Below are 18271 nucleotides of genomic sequence, written 5' to 3'. Positions count from 1 at the left end.
TGTGACAACGTCGTACGTGCTGAAAAACATCAGCCCTTATTGCTAATATGGTGGCAAAGGATATGCTTCTCATAAGGTTTGTTGAAGGTGAGGGATTTCGGGAGTTGATGAAATTTGTGGAACTCGACTCGAAAAAAATGCATGCCGATTCAGCAGCGTCTGTCCGCAGAAACTTGTCAAAGGCTGAGAAGGTGGTGATTACTACAGATGCGTGGACTGCACCGAATACCGAGTCGTACGTCATAATAACCTGTCATTTCATCGAGGATTGGGAAATGAAAAACGTAGTTCTACAGACTCGCGCCACGCCAGAGAGGCATACAGCAGAGAATCTCGCAAATGTGTTAAACACCGCTGTAGACCATTCGGGTTTAACTAGGGGGGAAATCACTGCCTGTGTTCACGACAATGCCAGCAACATCATCTTCGGAGTTTGTTGAATGGGACTCGAATTTGTGCTTTGCACACACTCTGCAGCTCGCCTTCAACGATGGCTTTAAACTTGGTGCCATACATAATGTAGTCGGTGCGGCCAGCCGTCTTGTGTCGCATTTTCATCACAGTGCAATAGCTACTGAGGCTCTGAAGTTGAAACAAAAACAAACAACTCTGCCTGAGCACCGTCTGCTGCAGTATTGCCGGACCTGATGGACATGCTGATTAAACAAGAATAAGTGAACAATGATGATAATAATGGACATTGCTAGCCTAACTATTCCTAAAGTTTTAGTTAGGATTTTTTTGCTTCCATGGAAGGCTAGTGCGTTAATGCCACTCAGGCCTTTTTGTTCATTCATTTATTTATTAATATTATTAAGCTAGCTACATACATAGCAAGCTGTTGCCGATACAGGCTATTTATTTTTTATTCACTGGAACTCGAACGCACAGGTATGTTTCCGATTTGATTTAACGTAGACCGGTAGTCTATATGTTGTGTGTGGTTTGAAAACGTAGGAAAAGTAAATCGTTTAGTTAAGTGGATTGTATAAATTAGCTAGCTAGATAGTCTAATGCATTTTGTATTTCGCTGTTATGACCGGAAAACATTATTGCCACAAGGATGCTAATGTTAAGGCATTTGCCTCGCAGCTCACATTGCTAAACTATTATTGAATGAAAATTAAATTAATAATTGAATAAAAATTATACTTTTTTTTTTTTTTTTTAATTGTCACAACCTTTATAGTTCATTTGAAATTGTAATTAACGGAAAAGCTTGTGACAATATCGGTAAAAAAAATAACACTTGCTTGCAAAATACGAGAGTCTCACACGAGAGTTGACGGTATGCTTATGTTATTGCTGCTGTTATGGCATTTCTGTATGTTTCCTAATAGGAAGGTATTTTTTACATAGCCTAATGTTTATTTAACAAAGTTGTTAAAGTTGTTGTGTTAGCTAAGTATTTTAAAATAAAGTTCAGAATTTATTGCAATTGCAATAATTGTCACTTTGCATTATTTCGCATTTAATGTACGTCTAATTTTGAATGGGAGGCGGGGGGGGGGGGGGGGGCGACTATTCGATTAGTCGACCTCAACAGCTGTGGAATTATCGATAGTCAAAATATTTGTCGTGCACATCCCTAGAACGTGCTTTGAACTCTTTTGAAAAGCTCAGTAACGTACTGAAGATACCAGAACTCATTTCACTTCCCATTCTGGTACTGGATTTCAATCTATACCTGTAGTGACCACTGACCCATCAAATAACAAAAATCCAAAACAATCAGATTTTGATCTAACACTGACTGGATGATAAATTACATTGTGTGGACTAAGTGTCATGATAATTAAACTGACGCATCCAAGTATTACTCAAATAAACCTGCAGCCATCTCTTTTGAAAAACAAATTGTTTTCAGTGAGGGGTCAAACTAAAGGACACTTACTGGTAGCCATAACTGGAAGGAGCAAGAGAAGATAAAAATAGAAGTTATGGCAACTTCGACAAGTCGTGGGGCTTTTCAAAACAGATCAAAGCACTGCCCCAGTTTGTAACTTCCATGTCCATTTCGTAGGGACATTTCTTCATAGTTCGTCCTTTAACCCTTTGCGGTCTTATGTCGGATCAGGCCAGACATTACAATTTTTCCTTTCCCTGTCCGACATCATCAAAAAGACGTAAAAACACAGGTCCCTAGTCGTTTTTTTTCCAGAAAAAGTCGAGAAAACAATTCAATGGCTGAGTGAGACCAATAGGAGCTGAGAAAAGGCCCCCCCAAAAAAATAAAAACAAAAATAAAAAAAAAACAAAGGGGAGGGGGAGGTGGGGGGGCGTATCTGAGCAATACAGATAGCCCCGGCACCGCAGATATAACACGGACGTAAACAAACAAGATAGCTGCTTCCGCATCCAGCGCTCAAAGAATATCAGACATTTGCAGAGCTTTTGGAGATGTTGAAGTAATAAAATAATGACTTGGATCGCATCATTGAGGAGTTTGGTGATAAAACGAGTCATCAGGAGATGATTTATCGGTATACACGACTATGAAGACGTATGTGAAAAATACAGCGAACAAGGGGTGAGGCGGGGCTAGAGATGCAGTACTGAGTCTCCTGTTGATATGCAGTGCCTTTTAAACCTGTTTTACTGTGAAAAAACACACTTTTAAACAGCGCGTCTAAAATAAACTGCGTGTGTGAAAATAAATTGGACCTGACGCGCCTGAGACACGCTGAATAAATGGACCGCAAAAGGGTTAAGTCACTCAAGTTCATATTCAGAACTACTCAGAACAATTGCAAATATCAGAAAAAAAGGTAAGGAAAAGGTGAAAAAAAGTTCTCATTTGAAGCAACTTGCTCGTTAATATTCAAACACAACCACAAAAATGACTTTAGAATTTAGAACAGCAGGTATTTCTGATTATCATCTTGAAAGGATATAGTTTTGATAGTTGGTTGACAGCTCAGCTACAAAGTTGTCTTGCAAAACTTTTGATCCAAACCTCAGGTAGAGTATTGTGATGCTGGAAAATTAAGAAATTGAAAACTGATTGCATCATTACAGCCTCATCAACTATTACTAGACTGCAGAACAAGAGGCTATATTTAGGGCACATTTAGTATTACACATGTAGTCTTGTAGAGGCCCAACCTAAATGAAAGTAGGTTTAAGTAAAACTTATAAGGAACTACAGTCAAGCATTTCAGATAGTAACTAAGTGTAATGGATGTGATCAAACAAATGCTGAAAACTGCAAGGATACAGACATGGTATCGGCAGCTTGTTTTGTAGAACCATCAGAATCCCACAAGTAGTTTCAGAAGCTTGCAAAAATACCCACTGCTTGCAATATGGTAGCATCAAAAGTGTATTGTAATCAAGTGATGTGTAGAAAAATTAAAGGTGATAGTAATAGTGCATTACAGAAAGCATATCCAGTTATTCTTTTGAAAGAGATATGCACTGTGTAAAACAAAAAAATAATTTCTTTGCGAGTGTAAATGTGTGGCACTCTTACCTGATAATTAACACGACAAACGTCAATGCAGTCAAAAACTTCAATCTAAGATCTGGAAGTAGCAAATACAAAACAAAAACAAAAACAATAACATTAGAAGTACAAAATCATGTTGCTTTTAAATGATACAGTCAAAACAAAAATCAAAAGAACCTACCGATGTATGTCGTATTTTTCAACTCGGAGCAGGCTCGTACGATCAAGAAGATCAGATATAAAATATACAAGGAGACCACAATCAGAAAGAAAACCTTCATTCCCTTCAAATAAAAAAAAAAAAAAAGAATGTAAACATGTAGATTACAACTACACCTGTAGCTCAATTAAAAGCAACTTTATGAAGACGTTTTGGTAAGTTTTTTTTTTTTTTTTTTAATCCACATCCATAATGGTTCACAGAAAAAAAAAATACTTTTCATTATTTAATGAAATAATACAATTTCAGCTAATATAATAATAAGTGAATATTGTTTTATGATCCGTTTAAAATACGTTGTCACTGCTTACCTGGAAATTGCCAGTGTCTACTTTGAATTGATAGGTTGGGTCATGCAGCTCATTCACTCTTAAAAAGGGAGAAAAATAAACAATTTTACATTTAATAAAATATGCCCTCCAACCTTTGTCTTCTACCATATGAAATGTGCTTTATAGTTCAAAGCAGTTTATAGTTTACTTTTCTGAACATCACTCACATGCATGTGCATGACTTATTTAATTAGATTCACTTATTGTACTGTAACGGTCTCAGTTATATCAACTAAATCTTCACGGGGAAGTGAGTACAACTAGTATGCTTGCATAATTATTCACCTCCAGTTAAGTGACTGAAGAGGATGTCAAAACAGAAGCAAGCTACCTGACCCACAGTGATTATCGAGCAAACAAGCTGGGCAAGTCAGACCAGTATTGAATTGCATGAAAACTCACACACACACACACACACACAGACACACACACACCTTTCATCACAGAACTTAGAACACAAACAGAAACTAGAAATGCAAGTCTCATATCAGACTGAATGGTTTGTAAGCCTGAAAAGTAAAATGGATATATGAAAAGATAACATTACTGATTACATGCACCATAAGAATCTTTCTATCCAATCAAATTATTCTGTTACACCACTGAAGATACACTAGTGATTTTGAGTGTATGAAATGGAACTAGTCTAGTAACCATGGAGGCTACAGCATTAGAGGGAAAAGTAAAAAGTATATTCAAACATTAGTGAAAGCAAAAGACAAAAAAAACATGTATTCAGGTCATTTTCTATAAAGTAATGGTGCATAATGTCGACAATTTGGTACTAATATTTAAATCGTTTAATAGATTACCTATGATATAAAATTACTAGCTTTCAAGACCATGAAAGTCAAAATAATAATATAAATACAATATATTTATATCAAGTAATCTTTTTGCTCAGTAGGGACAGCTGCCCAACGTTCAGTATGGAAACTTGATGGCATAACTATTTTTGTTTATTTAAATTTGAATGTATGTATATTAAGAAAAATATACTAGTAATAAACATTCCAAATTCTAAATTAAAGAGTATTAGAAATTATTTGAACACTGATAAAAGAAAAAGCTTTTTTAGGTACTATATTACTTACGTTTGCCATATCCCAAGAGTTACAGCAGATAACCAAAGAAGGCCAACAATAAAAAGCTTGGGCATATAGAATGTCAAACACTTCCGTTCTCCCTAAAAAAGAAACACAAGTTGAAATAATCAACTTGGAAACCTTGCACATCGATGAAGGTGCTATACTAGTTTAATTTATCAGAAGTACTAAAAAGAAACTGTTAGACAAACATTTTCACAAGACGTTTTTATCAATGTCTTAAAGTGCACATATACTGTATCAATCTGTGCACCATATCTCCTTTATTATCAGCATTGGGGGAGAATAAAGTTTCTTCAGCCCTTGATTGGCAACTATATTTTTACTTCATTATTCACTGCCTTAAAGAGACCCCAGGGTTGACACCCGAGGGTTAAAACAGACTTCAGCTGAATCAGATATTCTGCTTTATTATCATAGATGCTGACCTTCAAAGAGACAAAGATGTAAAAATGTCTCTCCGTTACCTGAACCCGAATTCCATGGTAGACACAGAGCCAGAATAGCAACAGTGCACACAGGAATATAGCCTGGAAAAGATCATCCAGCATCCCTGGAAACCAGCTGTTCATCAGGAATGAGAGGGGGAAGAATGGATCTAAAACAAGGCACAAAAGCTTTAGAAATTGTGCAGCACAGTTACAGTGGTGTCAGTGAAAAAATCAAGGGTAAGGCATCTCTGATGGAATAGTTTGTAAACATGAAGTACAACGGATATTTGAAAAAGGTCTGGATCATTAATATGTAGTGGTTAGAACAACGTAGCAGTGAGATGGGTAGTGTTTTCTGGACAACACCAATAATGGGATTTGTCTGAATCATAGAAAACAGTACCAAGTGTAAATGCAGTAACTTGAAAAAGGGATTCATTGATATGGCCTAGGCCTAAAGGTTACAACAGTGTGGCAAAAATGTTACTGGGCAACACAGGTTGACTCAATTGAGAAACATCTGAGAATAAAGCTGTGTACCAAATACTTCTGTGGTATATTTGGCACATGATCTTATGGAATCTATCTCAAGTCACAGGTCAAAGTGAAGAACACCCATTTCAACATTTTGCCCAGAGCTTACATAACAATGACATTATAAATTTGGCATTTCAAAAGAAAAGCGTACATTCAACACTGAAAGCCTGAAATAAGGAGAATGGTGCCTAACCATTATAAAGCAGCAACAGTGGTAACAAGATAGACATCCATTTCTGTTCGATTCCCCAGTCTCTCATGGAGAACTTCCGGAGGGAGTGAGCAAACAAGCACTGAAAGAAAGAAAGAAAGACAGACAGACAGACATTACAGGGATGCTCTTAACTCTGTACAAACTTTACAGGGCTACCAAAAACTACTGCTGTGCAAGGCACAAAAAAACTGTTAAATTTAGGTTATTGGACTTCTTGATGAACAAAATATATATATATAACACATCACTTTGGATTTTTACATTCTTTTATTTAAATATTTCAAAGGCATTACTTTGTTTTGTCTGTGCCTCTGAGGATACTAATGGGTTAAATCTGGTAGGCAGGATCACTGTGGGCTGCACTAGAGAGAAATCACCCAATGCTGGATTTCTATTGGACAATCAGTATGGTGTCGCAGTCAGCGGGGCGGGGTGCTAATACAGAAGATCATTCCTTAAAGATGGCATCATAAACCAGACACCCTAGAAAAGCCAATAATCTTACCTTAAAAAGAGTAAGTAGCGGGGTTCCAAAAAATGTTGCTACAACTGTTTATTTAAATAACGTACCGGGAATTTTTCTTTTCATTGTTAACTTTTTATACATAAAGCTTTAAATCCATTTCAAAGCTATTTACAAAATGGCACTGCACTGATAGTGTAATGATTATTGCCACATTATTAAACAGGTAACACAGCAATAACGATCCATGAAGTGGCACGGAACAGAAAAGCCAAAGCACTTATGTTTTTTTTTTTTTTTTTTAAATCACTCTTCCTGGAGTGACTTAGAGGACAGATCTCAAATAGCTTTGAAACAGATTCTAAAAATTCAAAGTGTAAAAAGTTGTCAGGATGTTAACAATGAAAAGAAACGACCTGTACATTATTTAAACAACACGTGGCGACCTATAACGCTATATTTTTCGGAAACCCCACTACTTACTCTTTTAGCTGTGGAATAAGTGTATGTGTATCCCCAACATCCCCAGACCAATAATGCTAGTACTAGACTTGACTGTATTGTCCAATATCTACATGTTTGTATGCATTACATTTCGGGACCAATATGGCTACTGTATTTGAGATCAAGGAATCAAAAAATAAAATGCTCCACTGTTTTCAATCTCTCTTCTTTTTTTTAAATAAACTGTACATTTGTCATTTTTTTATACTTACTGTAACCATGAATGTGAAGACCACGAAAACAAATCGAAACCAGATTTCAACTTGAGAAAATGAGGGATTGTAGACCTTCCACTGCAGGGGCAAAAAACAATGAATTCAAAAGGGTAATGTGAATAAAAAGTGATCAATTACTTCTGCATTTTAAAATGTCAAAATATACATGAGCCATTTGCCACAAAAATCGTTTTATAGGTCGCTCCCCACCTTTATGAGACTTCAAATTTAGAAAAAAACACCTTTAGGTTTCAAATACTTTTTACAATTTATTTTTTTCTACATGCTCAACACTAATAAAAAAAAAAAGATACACAGGTTTAGTTTCAAAATAACCCTTGTTTGTAACATTTTATTCCATTAATTTTACAGTGATTGTTTTTCATTTTTCAAAGTAACAATTAACAGAGCGTAAAATCAATGTTATACATCCCACATCACATCTGTATTAAACTACCGGTATTTTATTTTAGCTTATCGAGTACCCAAACAAGTTCAAGAACATATCTTCTTTGCTTTCCTGAACATTTCTTTCCTAAACCATACTTAGACAATAGTTCCTGCTGCATTGGCTTTTACAAATTTGTTGTATTTATTCAAATTTAAAAGAAAAAAAGTATTAAAACAGTGCTGCTTGCATCAATTAAAAAAATAAAATAAAACTAATCAGTGCACCATTTAATAACCAGTAAAAAAAAACATTTTAGTGTTGCATACAGTGCAGTTCAATTGCATTCAATTTCCAGCTGTACAAATACATTAATTTTGTTTTGTTAATCAGAACCCTAACCATACACATTTACAAGTGTACCACTGTGTTGCACTGACATATAGAACAAGTTACAGTATGTATTAAAGTCATTCAAAGCACTCCATTCAAACAAAATGTTTTCTACAAATCAGGCCATAAACCTCTATCAGCTTGTTTTTCTTTGGCCATTTTAAGTTTCTCTGTTTTGTCTCGTCACATACTTTTTTCAGCATTGTGATTAACATGCATTTCTGCAAATTCAACAACATGCAATTTCAAACCTGTTGAGTAGCATTTTCTTTATTTTCTTACTGTCCTACTTTATCCAGTCTCAAAGTCACCTGCATTATTACAGCATTGCAGTTACAATGAGTGGAAGACTTGACAAGTTTACTACTCAGCTTTCTAACCAATAGCTGTTTGGTACGGATACCAGGGGCGGGGTCAGTTTGAATGTTGACAAATCAATGGCTCAGGAGGGTGGGAATAAGGAAATTCATAGAGACTGACAGCTATTGTGTTAACAGTGAAGCAGTATAGCTGTGACGTTTGAGAGGTCAGTCAGAAGTCTGAAAGCTTCTGTTTAACATTCAAAACGACTAAGGATATTGAGAGTAACAAATTAAAACTGTTAATTAGAACAGTGGTTTTGTGTTTCTACCTAGCAACATGACCTGAATGCCATAGATCCTGAAAAAAATAAATCGGGTTGTTGACAGTTTGTGTGAGCCATACCCATGGCTGTAGTAATCCCATTGTGGCACTGGTACAGTAGTTTAATATTAGACACACCGGTGCATACATCGCACTGGTGTATTAGTCGCTTCCTCCCTTTTAAGGGCTCCGCAAAAACACCTACAAAATCGATTTATTCAAAGTTTTTATGGTAAAGTATTTTGTAGAATATTTTGTTTTCATAACTTTAAGCTTCATGTCACAAATAATTATTTTAATTAAATGAACGGTAATCCCCCACTACATCATTAATTATTTGCTACTAATCAAATTCATACAATTTTAATCAATTTATCAACAAAAAAAAAAAAAACTTTATCTTAGAGGATACATCAGTCAGACTGTCCTGCCTAACTGAAATCTTCATCTCCAACTTAGACAGGAGGAAGCCCAACAAATGCATCCTCCTGAAAAAGGGGTTTTATCTGTAATGAAAACATTTCTGTGATGTCACAATCTTGATCGATTAATTCTATGAATCTTCTAATTCAAAGTGGCTGCGTGGCTTTGAGTGTGTGGGGCAGATATGATTAATAAATCCAGTTTGTGCTACAATTCTACAGAAAACTGTTGATTCATCAATGAAACCACAGTCAGAACAATTCAACAGAAAAGCAAATACCATTTCTACATCTAAAACATAGTCCTCTCTACTTTTGTCTGTGTAAGTGGGACTCATGACAACATTCCCAGAATATGAGAGACAAACATTTTAACTGTTTGAATCAAGCATAACAAAAGAGCAAAAACCAAATCCAATGACAAATTAACATCAATTGAATCTCATTACCAAACAAGTATCAATTAGGAAGAAATGTTTTAAGTAGCATAAACAAAGGCAAGTGTTGAATCTGTGTAATTCAACACTCATCGTTGTTTATCCCTTACTAAATCCCATTTATTGACCCTCTTATTAACATCACGAAATACAATTAAAACCATGTGTAAAGAGGTACACGATACAGCAGTTATGGTCGTGGTATCAGGATCCACCACTGTTGAATCATTTTAGAATAATTTTTATTTCCATAAATGTAATTTGAATTACTATTATTATATTTTATTTTAAAATTCTGTACTTACCGTGAAGATTATCTCATTAATATTGTATTTCATTGTCTGGAGTTTCGTGAAGTTAATGTTTATCTGATACTGTGTATAATTTAGATACCCAAGGTGTACCACAATGATTTCATCACATGTCTGAAAATGTACAAAGGAAAGATGAATGTTACATTTCTTGAATTATTTAAATTAATACAGATTTTCTTTCAGGCCCAAAGGAAACTGATAAACAATCAATGCATGTACCTTTTAAATACAGTTCTATAATGGGACACAAAATTGCACTGAAGAAAATGTATTTGATTTGCTGCATTACATTGAGGGCCAGGTTTATTCAACACAACCAAAAAAAATTTAGGAAAAAGTCACTGAGATTTTATAAGCTTGTGTAATACTTACAGCACCACAGTGAAGCAATCTGCTACGATTATGAACACTGTTATAGATGTTCCTCACACTAGCATCGTTCATTACACCTTTTATTTCAACTTTCATATCAACCTCTTTAGAAAATTCAATACCTAGAATGCAGAAGAGACATACAGTGAAACATAGAACACCCACATTTACACCTGTACATATTCAGTTTACTACTACTAAACTCAGGAGATATCAGACACTAAATTAAATTAAATTTAGTAAATTACTTGCTTGCTTTGTTACAAATGTACCCAAGTTACATTAGTACTGTACAAGCTGCATGGCTTACTAAATAGAGAGCACTGTTTCAGCAATGTCTGAATGTTTGTTTTGCAGGTTGTGCTTCTTGGAGAATTTGGAACAATAGATAAGTGGCTAAGTGTAAACAGTACTGTTTAGTTTACTGAAGTCAGAGAACACATATACCTTTTGTGCAACTATTTAGTAACCACTGTTGTCCTACTGTGTAGCTATAGCTATTGGATATTCCAGCTCTGGTTTATAATCTTGCCTCTCCCAAAGCGTTGTGAACTTCTGAATTTCCACAGCGAATTCTACCATGGCAGCGAGACATTAGAACACTGCGACAGGGTAGCGACGCGGCCCGGATGTTACTGGCAGGGAGAGAGACTCAACGCAGAAAGGCACAAGGACCAAAACAAAAGGTTACACAAAAACTCACAAACGTAAAACACATGACAGCAAGAGGAATTAAACCCTTCCCTGCCAACCCAATATTCCACACACACATTTCAACCAGGCAGGGTTTTCGCCCTGCCACATTCCTCCCCCCCTGTGTGGGGGTGGCGATGGTCTCTTCACCTCTTCCCACCTCTCTATAGCCGGTGGCTCGTTTTCTCCTGATTCTGGCCGCAGCAACCCTTACTCCAGTCGTGGCGACGCTGGGCACTCCTGCAGTGGCATTGCTGGTAACGGCAATGCTGGCAGCAGCACGGGGCACTCCGGCAGTGGTTCCTCCTCCTCCTCTTGGAGGGGGTAGCTGACCAGGCAGGGAACCAACTTGAGACCTCGAGGTAGGCATCTCAGCTGCCCTCCTGCTGTGTAGTTGGCAGGGGCGCAGGGTATTCCAGCAGTGGCGGCGCTGGCAGCGGCAATGCTGGCAGCAACGCTAGCCCCTCCAGACGTGCAGTCAGAGACGACTCTCCCTTCTTGGGCCCTCGGGATGGCAGCACCTCCCTCGCTTACCTCCCGGACCTGCCACGCCTTCTTCACTCCCTTCTTCCTCTTTTGGGCATGCGGCACCTCCTTCTTTTCACCCAAAAAACGGGCAGCACCCTGTAGAGTGCCCGGACTCTGCACAGGTGAGGCACCATGGAAGCGCTTCCTTCTTCTGGCTCTTTTGGGCAGGTGGCTGGGGTTGGATTTTTCCCCAGAGAAGCCAGTCCTCCGCCGTGCTCACCTCACCCCGATAGTAGGCCTCGTAGGGGCACACGTCCAGGAGGCGAGGCACCATGGAGACCCTCCTTTCTTTAGCCGGTACTGCTGCTCTTCCAGGCTTTCATTCCGCTCCATTCCTTCTTTTTTTTTGTTAAACCTGCAGTTCCTGGTCTGAGTCTCTAAGGGCACTATCCCACAGGGTAGCGCCACAGCCTGGATGTTATTGGCAGGGGGAGGGACTCAAGACACAGAAAGCCGCACTTTTATTTATAAACAAGACGGAACAAAAACTAAACAAAACATATGAACAAAAACAAAAAGGCAAAAACAAAATGCTATACAAAAACCCATGGATGTAAACACATGACAGCAACACACCACGAACCTACACCTCTATCACCAACATCCATTCTAAATTAACACCTGTGATAACCTTTTTTAAACATCTGTAGCTCCAGCCACATTCCCAAGTGTTTTGACAGGGAGGAATTTAGCCCCTTACCTGCCAATCCCAATATTCCACACACACACATATTTCAACCCAGCAGGGATTTCGCCCTCCCACAAACACTTACCATCGGTCTGACTCAGCTGTATTAGACAAGTGAGCCATAGCTGCTGATTATATGTTGACAATGGTGGTGACTTCAGATGGAATGGACCCGTCTAAAAGAATAATATATATATATTTTAGCTATTATTTATTGTTCATACCACTTCAGTCATAACTGCAGTGAGCCTTAAGACTATAATGAATTTAGCTGCTGGAGCCTCAGTAGGGAACTTGATAAGGATCCAGTGTTGCCAGACAGGGGCTTAAGGACCACTATGGCCAGTAAAAAGGAAGAAAATTGAATAAAAACTGGGATTCCTAATGTCTGATGTTTCCGCATGAAATCTTCTTGACAACTTTTGTATTGCGTTAATATCATCTAGCAGGAATAACTATGCAATTTCTCCACTAATATTTGCTCATAACATTTATGGTTGTAGTAAAACCAATAGTGTTTTTTAATGATCAATGTCATGATCTGCACTTCCTGGGATCCAATAGTATATTTCATTTTTTGGCATAGTTCTAGACATATTGACAATCAGAACGCACATCTCATATAGTAACAGAATCACTCTTAAGCACATTATTAAATAGCTACAAAGTGTAGTCTTACCTTTAAAGTGTTGTTCGATATCAGCTTGGACACATTAAGTGTTGACTCGTCAATGATTTTAGGACCTGTGTGAAAAAACAATAAATTGTTTTAATATACTAATTTAATATATTTTTTATATATATATATATATATATATATATATATATATATATATATATATATATATATATATATATATATATAAACACACACACACACACACACACACACACATACACATAGTGTGTATGTATATATATATATATATATATATATATATATATATATATATATATATATATAAATAAAATAAAATCAACCAATAGCATTTTCTCCATGGCAGTCCAATCATAAGTGAGTGGAGGTGGGAAAACATATCAATTCATCTCAACCTGACAAATACTCTGTCACCAAAAGAAATAACTGTCATGTATAATAATTTACACGTGTGATTATATTAGAGGTCGGCATGGGTACCTGAAAACCCGGGTTTTAAATTACCAGACGCTACCACAGTCTCTTTATACTATCCGGGTTTCGATTTATTAATTTGAATAATTTAAAGACAATGTAGAAAATATGACAGTACAGTTGTAAGCGCGGGTCTCTCGCCAGCGTAATAAAGACAATGTTAAAACAAGCTTTTGCATTAAGCCTTTTCTTAACTGACAGGATATCAATGTTTTACAGAAAACAATAACACACAGTAATAAGTAACACCTCAGTAATAATAACTGTGGCGACTATTCATCTCAGGAACTAAATCAGAAACAAAACAACATAACAGGGTTAAGTGCGACTAATTCGGTAGCATTTGCAACTAAAAAGTTGCTTGTGCGAACGTAAATTTTAATTTAGGCGCATGTGTGCCACTTGAAATTCCTAAAGGTTGACTATAAAAAATAAACGTGAATTTCTCTTTAGCTGAAAGTATAACACGTTATATAATAATAATAATAATAATAATACACAGATTTAAACTCTTATAGCTCAATCATAATGTACTCTGGGAATGTAGTTTATTGCTGTCCACTGCCCACTGTTAATCAAACATTAAAAACTACAAATCCGATACCTCGCCAATTTCACTGATTTATCAGTGCGATGGCCACTCGTTTCCAGACAGTTTGAAAACTTGTCAAACCAAGATGAGGAAAATAACAAATTATTTTCACACACACTGCTGTGTAAAAGTCTTAGACATGTTGCATTTTTCTACTCTGATGCATCATGAGCATCAACAGGACTGGAAGACCCAAAAAGTTGTCTAACAAGGATGAGCAATACTTGAAGATATTCCTTAAGGAATAGAAAGAAGACAAGTCTTGAATTGACAACAGAACTGGCAGAAGGCACAAGTGTCATTGTCCATCAATCAACAGTCCAAAGCACCTTTGACCATTGTTCCATAGTCCAATTTCTGTGTTCTTGTGCAGATTTTAACCTTTTAGTCTTGTTCCCCTTGCTTATCAGAGGTATTCTTACTACAACACATCCTTTAAGTCCTGATTTCAAGAGTGACCTTCATACTGTTGAACTGAAGGACAATGACACCTGTGGAGTAATATCATATAAGGCAGAAATTCCTGTAGATCAGGCTTATTATCTACAACTGTCACAACATAAAAGAGCATCTTACCTGCTATACCGATGAAAACAGTTAGCCCAAAGCAGATGAAGAAAACGACAAAAACCAGGACAAAGTGCCGCTTGGAGAGAGAGTAGAGCCGCATGGGCGCCAGCCTGAAACAAACACAAAAGACCACCATGTCAGACGAATGCTCGAATTAAATTGTTTTTACTTAAACCGAATTATACCACCACAGGGGTGTGCAATTCATATCGCCCGAAACCCGGGACAACAAAATTTGTGTAAGGGACAAGTTTTGCTGTTATACTCTGCCCATTGGACAAAGAGTTTTTATTTATTTTTATTTTATTCTTTTCTATGTTCGTTCTGTGGCAATAAAGACACTCTAGAGAGCCACGCAAGTTTCTGAAAACTGAATTGCGGAAGTCTAGCACCTACACAAACATTTTAAAAAGTTTACGTCCCACCCCCTATAACTTCTGATTGGCTAGCTGTGGGGAAAAAGCAGGATCTTCAATTGGTTACAAAGAAACCCAGAAATGTCTGCCCTAAGCCTCTGGCAAACAAATGACGACGTCAAACTCGAAACACCAGGCTTTTAGTGACAGCCCAAGGCACAGATGAATCTTTAAAACAAGGTATTATTTGTTTTTTGAAAATTAGCAAATAAGTGACACTGCTTTCTTTATGTATGAACCTGACATTTAGGCTAAATGCAGCAATCTAGTAAAGTTATAATAACATTTTTTTTTTTAAAACAGAAGATTAGAAACTTTGGTCAAGCATGTACTTGTTGCTAACCTAGTTTGCCACTTATCATATTTACATACAGTACTGTGCAAAAGTTTTAGGCAGGTGTGAAAAAATGCTGTAAAGTAAGAATGCTTTCAAAAATAGACATGTTAATAGTTTATATTTATCAATTAACAAAATGCAAAGTGAGTGAACAGAAGAAAAATCTACATCAAATCAATATTTGGTGTGACCACCCTTTGCCTTCAAAACAGCATCAATTCTTCTAGGTACACTTCACATAGTTTTTGAAGGAACTCGGCAGGTAGGTTGGCCCAAACATCTTGGAGAACTAACCACAGTTCTTCTGTGGATTTAGGCAGCCTCAGTTGCTTCTCTCTCTTCATGTAATCCCAGACAGACTCGATGATGTTGAGATCAGGGCTCTGTGGGGGCCATACCATCACTTCCAGGACTCCTTGTTCTTCTTTACGCTGAAGATAGTTCTTAATGACTTTCGCTGTATGTTTGGGGTCATTGTCATGCTGCAGAATAAATCTGGGGCCAATCAGATGCCTCCCTGATGGTATTGCATGATGGATAAGTATCTGCCTGTACTTCTCAGCATTGAGGAGACCATTAATTCTGACCAAATCCCCAACTCCATTTGCAGAAATGCAGCCCCAAACTTGCAAGGAACCTCCACCATGCTTCACTGTTGCCTGCAGACACTCATTCGTGTACCGCTCTCCAGCCCTTCGGCGAACAAACTGCCTTCTGCTACAGCCAAATATTTCAAATTTTGACTCATCAGTCCAGAGCACCTGCTGCCATTTTTCTGCACCCCAGTTCCTGTGTTTTCGTGCATAGTTGAGTCGCTTGGCCTTGTTTCCACGTCGGAGGTATGGCTTTTTGGCCGCAAGTCTTCCATGAAGGTCGCTTCTGACCAGACTTCTCCGGACAGTAGATGGGTGTACCAGGGTCCCACTGTTTTCTGCCAATTCTGAGCTGATGGCACTGCTGGACATCTTCCGATTGCGAGGGGAAGTAAGCATGATGTGTCTTTCATCTGCTGCAGTAAGTTTCCTTGGCCGACCACTGCGTCTACGGTCCTCAACGTTGCCCGTTTCTTTGTGCTTCTTCAAAAGAGCTTGGACAGCACATCTGGAAACCCCTGTCTGCCTTGAAATTTCTGCCTTGCTGATGCAGTATAACTACCTTGTGTCTTGTTGTTGTACTCAGTCTTGCCATGGTGTATGACTTTTGACAGTAAACTGTCTTCAGCAACCTCACCTTGTTAGCTGAGTTTGGCTGTTCCTCACCCAGTTTTATTCCTTCTACACAGCTGTTTCTGTTTCAGGTAATGATTGTGTTTCAACCTACATATTGAATTGATAATCATTAGCACCTGTTTGGTATAATTGTTTAATCATACACCTGACTATATGCCTACAAAATCCCTGACTTTGTGCAAGTGTACCTAGAAGAATTGATGCTGTTTTGAAGGCAAAGGGTGGTCACACCAAATATGGATTTGATTTAGATTTTTCTTCTGTTCACTCACTTGCATTTAGTTAATTGATAAATATAATCTATTAACATGTCTATTTTTGAAAGCATTCTTACTTTACAGCATTTTTTCACACCTGCCTAAAACTTTTGCACAGTACTGTATTTTTTCAGATTTAAACGCTATATTGATTATTTTTTGGACATGCACAATCCATCGATTTGTGAAACTTAAAACATGAAAATTGACAAATATGTTTATAATGATAGAAATGAAATGAGATTATCTGTACAAAATGTTATTATTTTAAAATAAAATACAGACTGTAAATCTCATGGCAATGTGTTTATGTGTTTATTAATTCGAGTAGTGCAGGGAAAGAATGTTGCCTCCCAAAAAAGATTGTTTTAAAATAAGCAGGCTTCCATTTAGATACTGTAGTTTGTTTTGTTGGTACAGTACTATATTTTCAAGAGAAGCAGCATTTTAATTAAAAAATATATGATTCTGAAAATATTACTTGCCAAGAGACGACTGGACACGTGGACTGTAATACAGTACAGTGGAACGTCGCATATCTGACCGTCGCATAACCACCTCGATGAATAAATAAATAAATAAATAAATAAATAAATAAATAAAATATTAAAAATAGGCTACGAGAGTAATGGTATTGGCAGCAAGTGCAGCGTCCGCGATGGAAACAGAAAGAAAGCGTTATAGCATTCAGCCTTTTGGTGCGTTCCCGTTTAAGAGAGGCAGGCTGTGTGCGTGTGTCAGTCAGCTGTGTGTAGAAGTGACATTTCAATACACCAGTCGAGAAAGCTTTGTGTTTTACTCTTTTTTTTTTGTTCAATGTGTTTATATGATGGAGCACACGGTTGCAGATATTGGCAGTGTGTTGTAGCTTTTAAATGCATTTGGATTAAGCAAAGCAAGCTTCATAAAACGCAATGCTTACCAGACGTTTGTTTAAAACAGCCGAAGCAATATTTAAACCGAGCTTCTTATCGGCTGTTGGCAACATCAAGAAAGAACGCAAAGTACTGTGACAGAGATATTAAGAAAGCAGAACAGGGAGCTTTGCGTGGAGATGGCTTATAGGAAACCGTATAGCAACACTGTGTATTGTTGCCTAATTGCTCTCGTTTACGTTTGCTTACTTTTAAAGCAAAGAATTTCCCCGTGTTTAAAGTAGTTTGAGTGTTGTTTTTGTTCACTAACCTATTTATGCATGTGTAAATATCATTTTATATACATGTTCGCAAATCCGACTTTCACATATCCACCTATACCCCAGTCCACAGGGGGTCAGATATGCGACATTGTACTGTACATACTTTTAAATCCGGTACGTACTGTAGCACTATGTAAAATTCTCCATTAACGACCCAACAGCAAAATGAAATCAAAACGTCACCCATGCACAGAACTGCTTAAAATGTAAA

General features: G+C 37.3%; 1 protein-coding gene across 2 annotated transcripts in view; it reads right to left on the bottom strand.

Annotated features, from left to right (window-relative positions):
* The window catches only part of LOC117403028 (transmembrane protein 181-like), a 37531-nt gene that overhangs the window by 9201 nt on the left and 10059 nt on the right, over positions 1 to 18271 (bottom strand). For both annotated transcript variants that reach the window (XM_034004857.3, XM_034004858.3), the window contains exons 2-14: positions 14630 to 14733; positions 13009 to 13073; positions 12415 to 12505; positions 10421 to 10542; positions 10040 to 10159; positions 7468 to 7548; positions 6268 to 6367; positions 5574 to 5704; positions 5095 to 5186; positions 3980 to 4037; positions 3630 to 3732; positions 3473 to 3524; positions 2895 to 2977 (exon numbers count right to left, since the gene is read on the bottom strand). In XM_034004857.3, the coding sequence (XP_033860748.3) occupies positions 2895 to 2977; positions 3473 to 3524; positions 3630 to 3732; positions 3980 to 4037; positions 5095 to 5186; positions 5574 to 5704; positions 6268 to 6367; positions 7468 to 7548; positions 10040 to 10159; positions 10421 to 10542; positions 12415 to 12505; positions 13009 to 13073; positions 14630 to 14733 (1202 nt within the window). The remainder of the gene's footprint in view (positions 1 to 2894; positions 2978 to 3472; positions 3525 to 3629; positions 3733 to 3979; positions 4038 to 5094; positions 5187 to 5573; positions 5705 to 6267; positions 6368 to 7467; positions 7549 to 10039; positions 10160 to 10420; positions 10543 to 12414; positions 12506 to 13008; positions 13074 to 14629; positions 14734 to 18271) is intronic.

This window comes from Acipenser ruthenus, chromosome 5, assembly GCF_902713425.1.
Source record: "Acipenser ruthenus chromosome 5, fAciRut3.2 maternal haplotype, whole genome shotgun sequence".
Lineage (NCBI taxonomy): Eukaryota > Metazoa > Chordata > Actinopteri > Acipenseriformes > Acipenseridae > Acipenser > Acipenser ruthenus.
The sequence above is the reverse complement of the archived record's forward strand: the minus strand, read 5'-3'. Positions and strand labels throughout refer to the sequence as shown.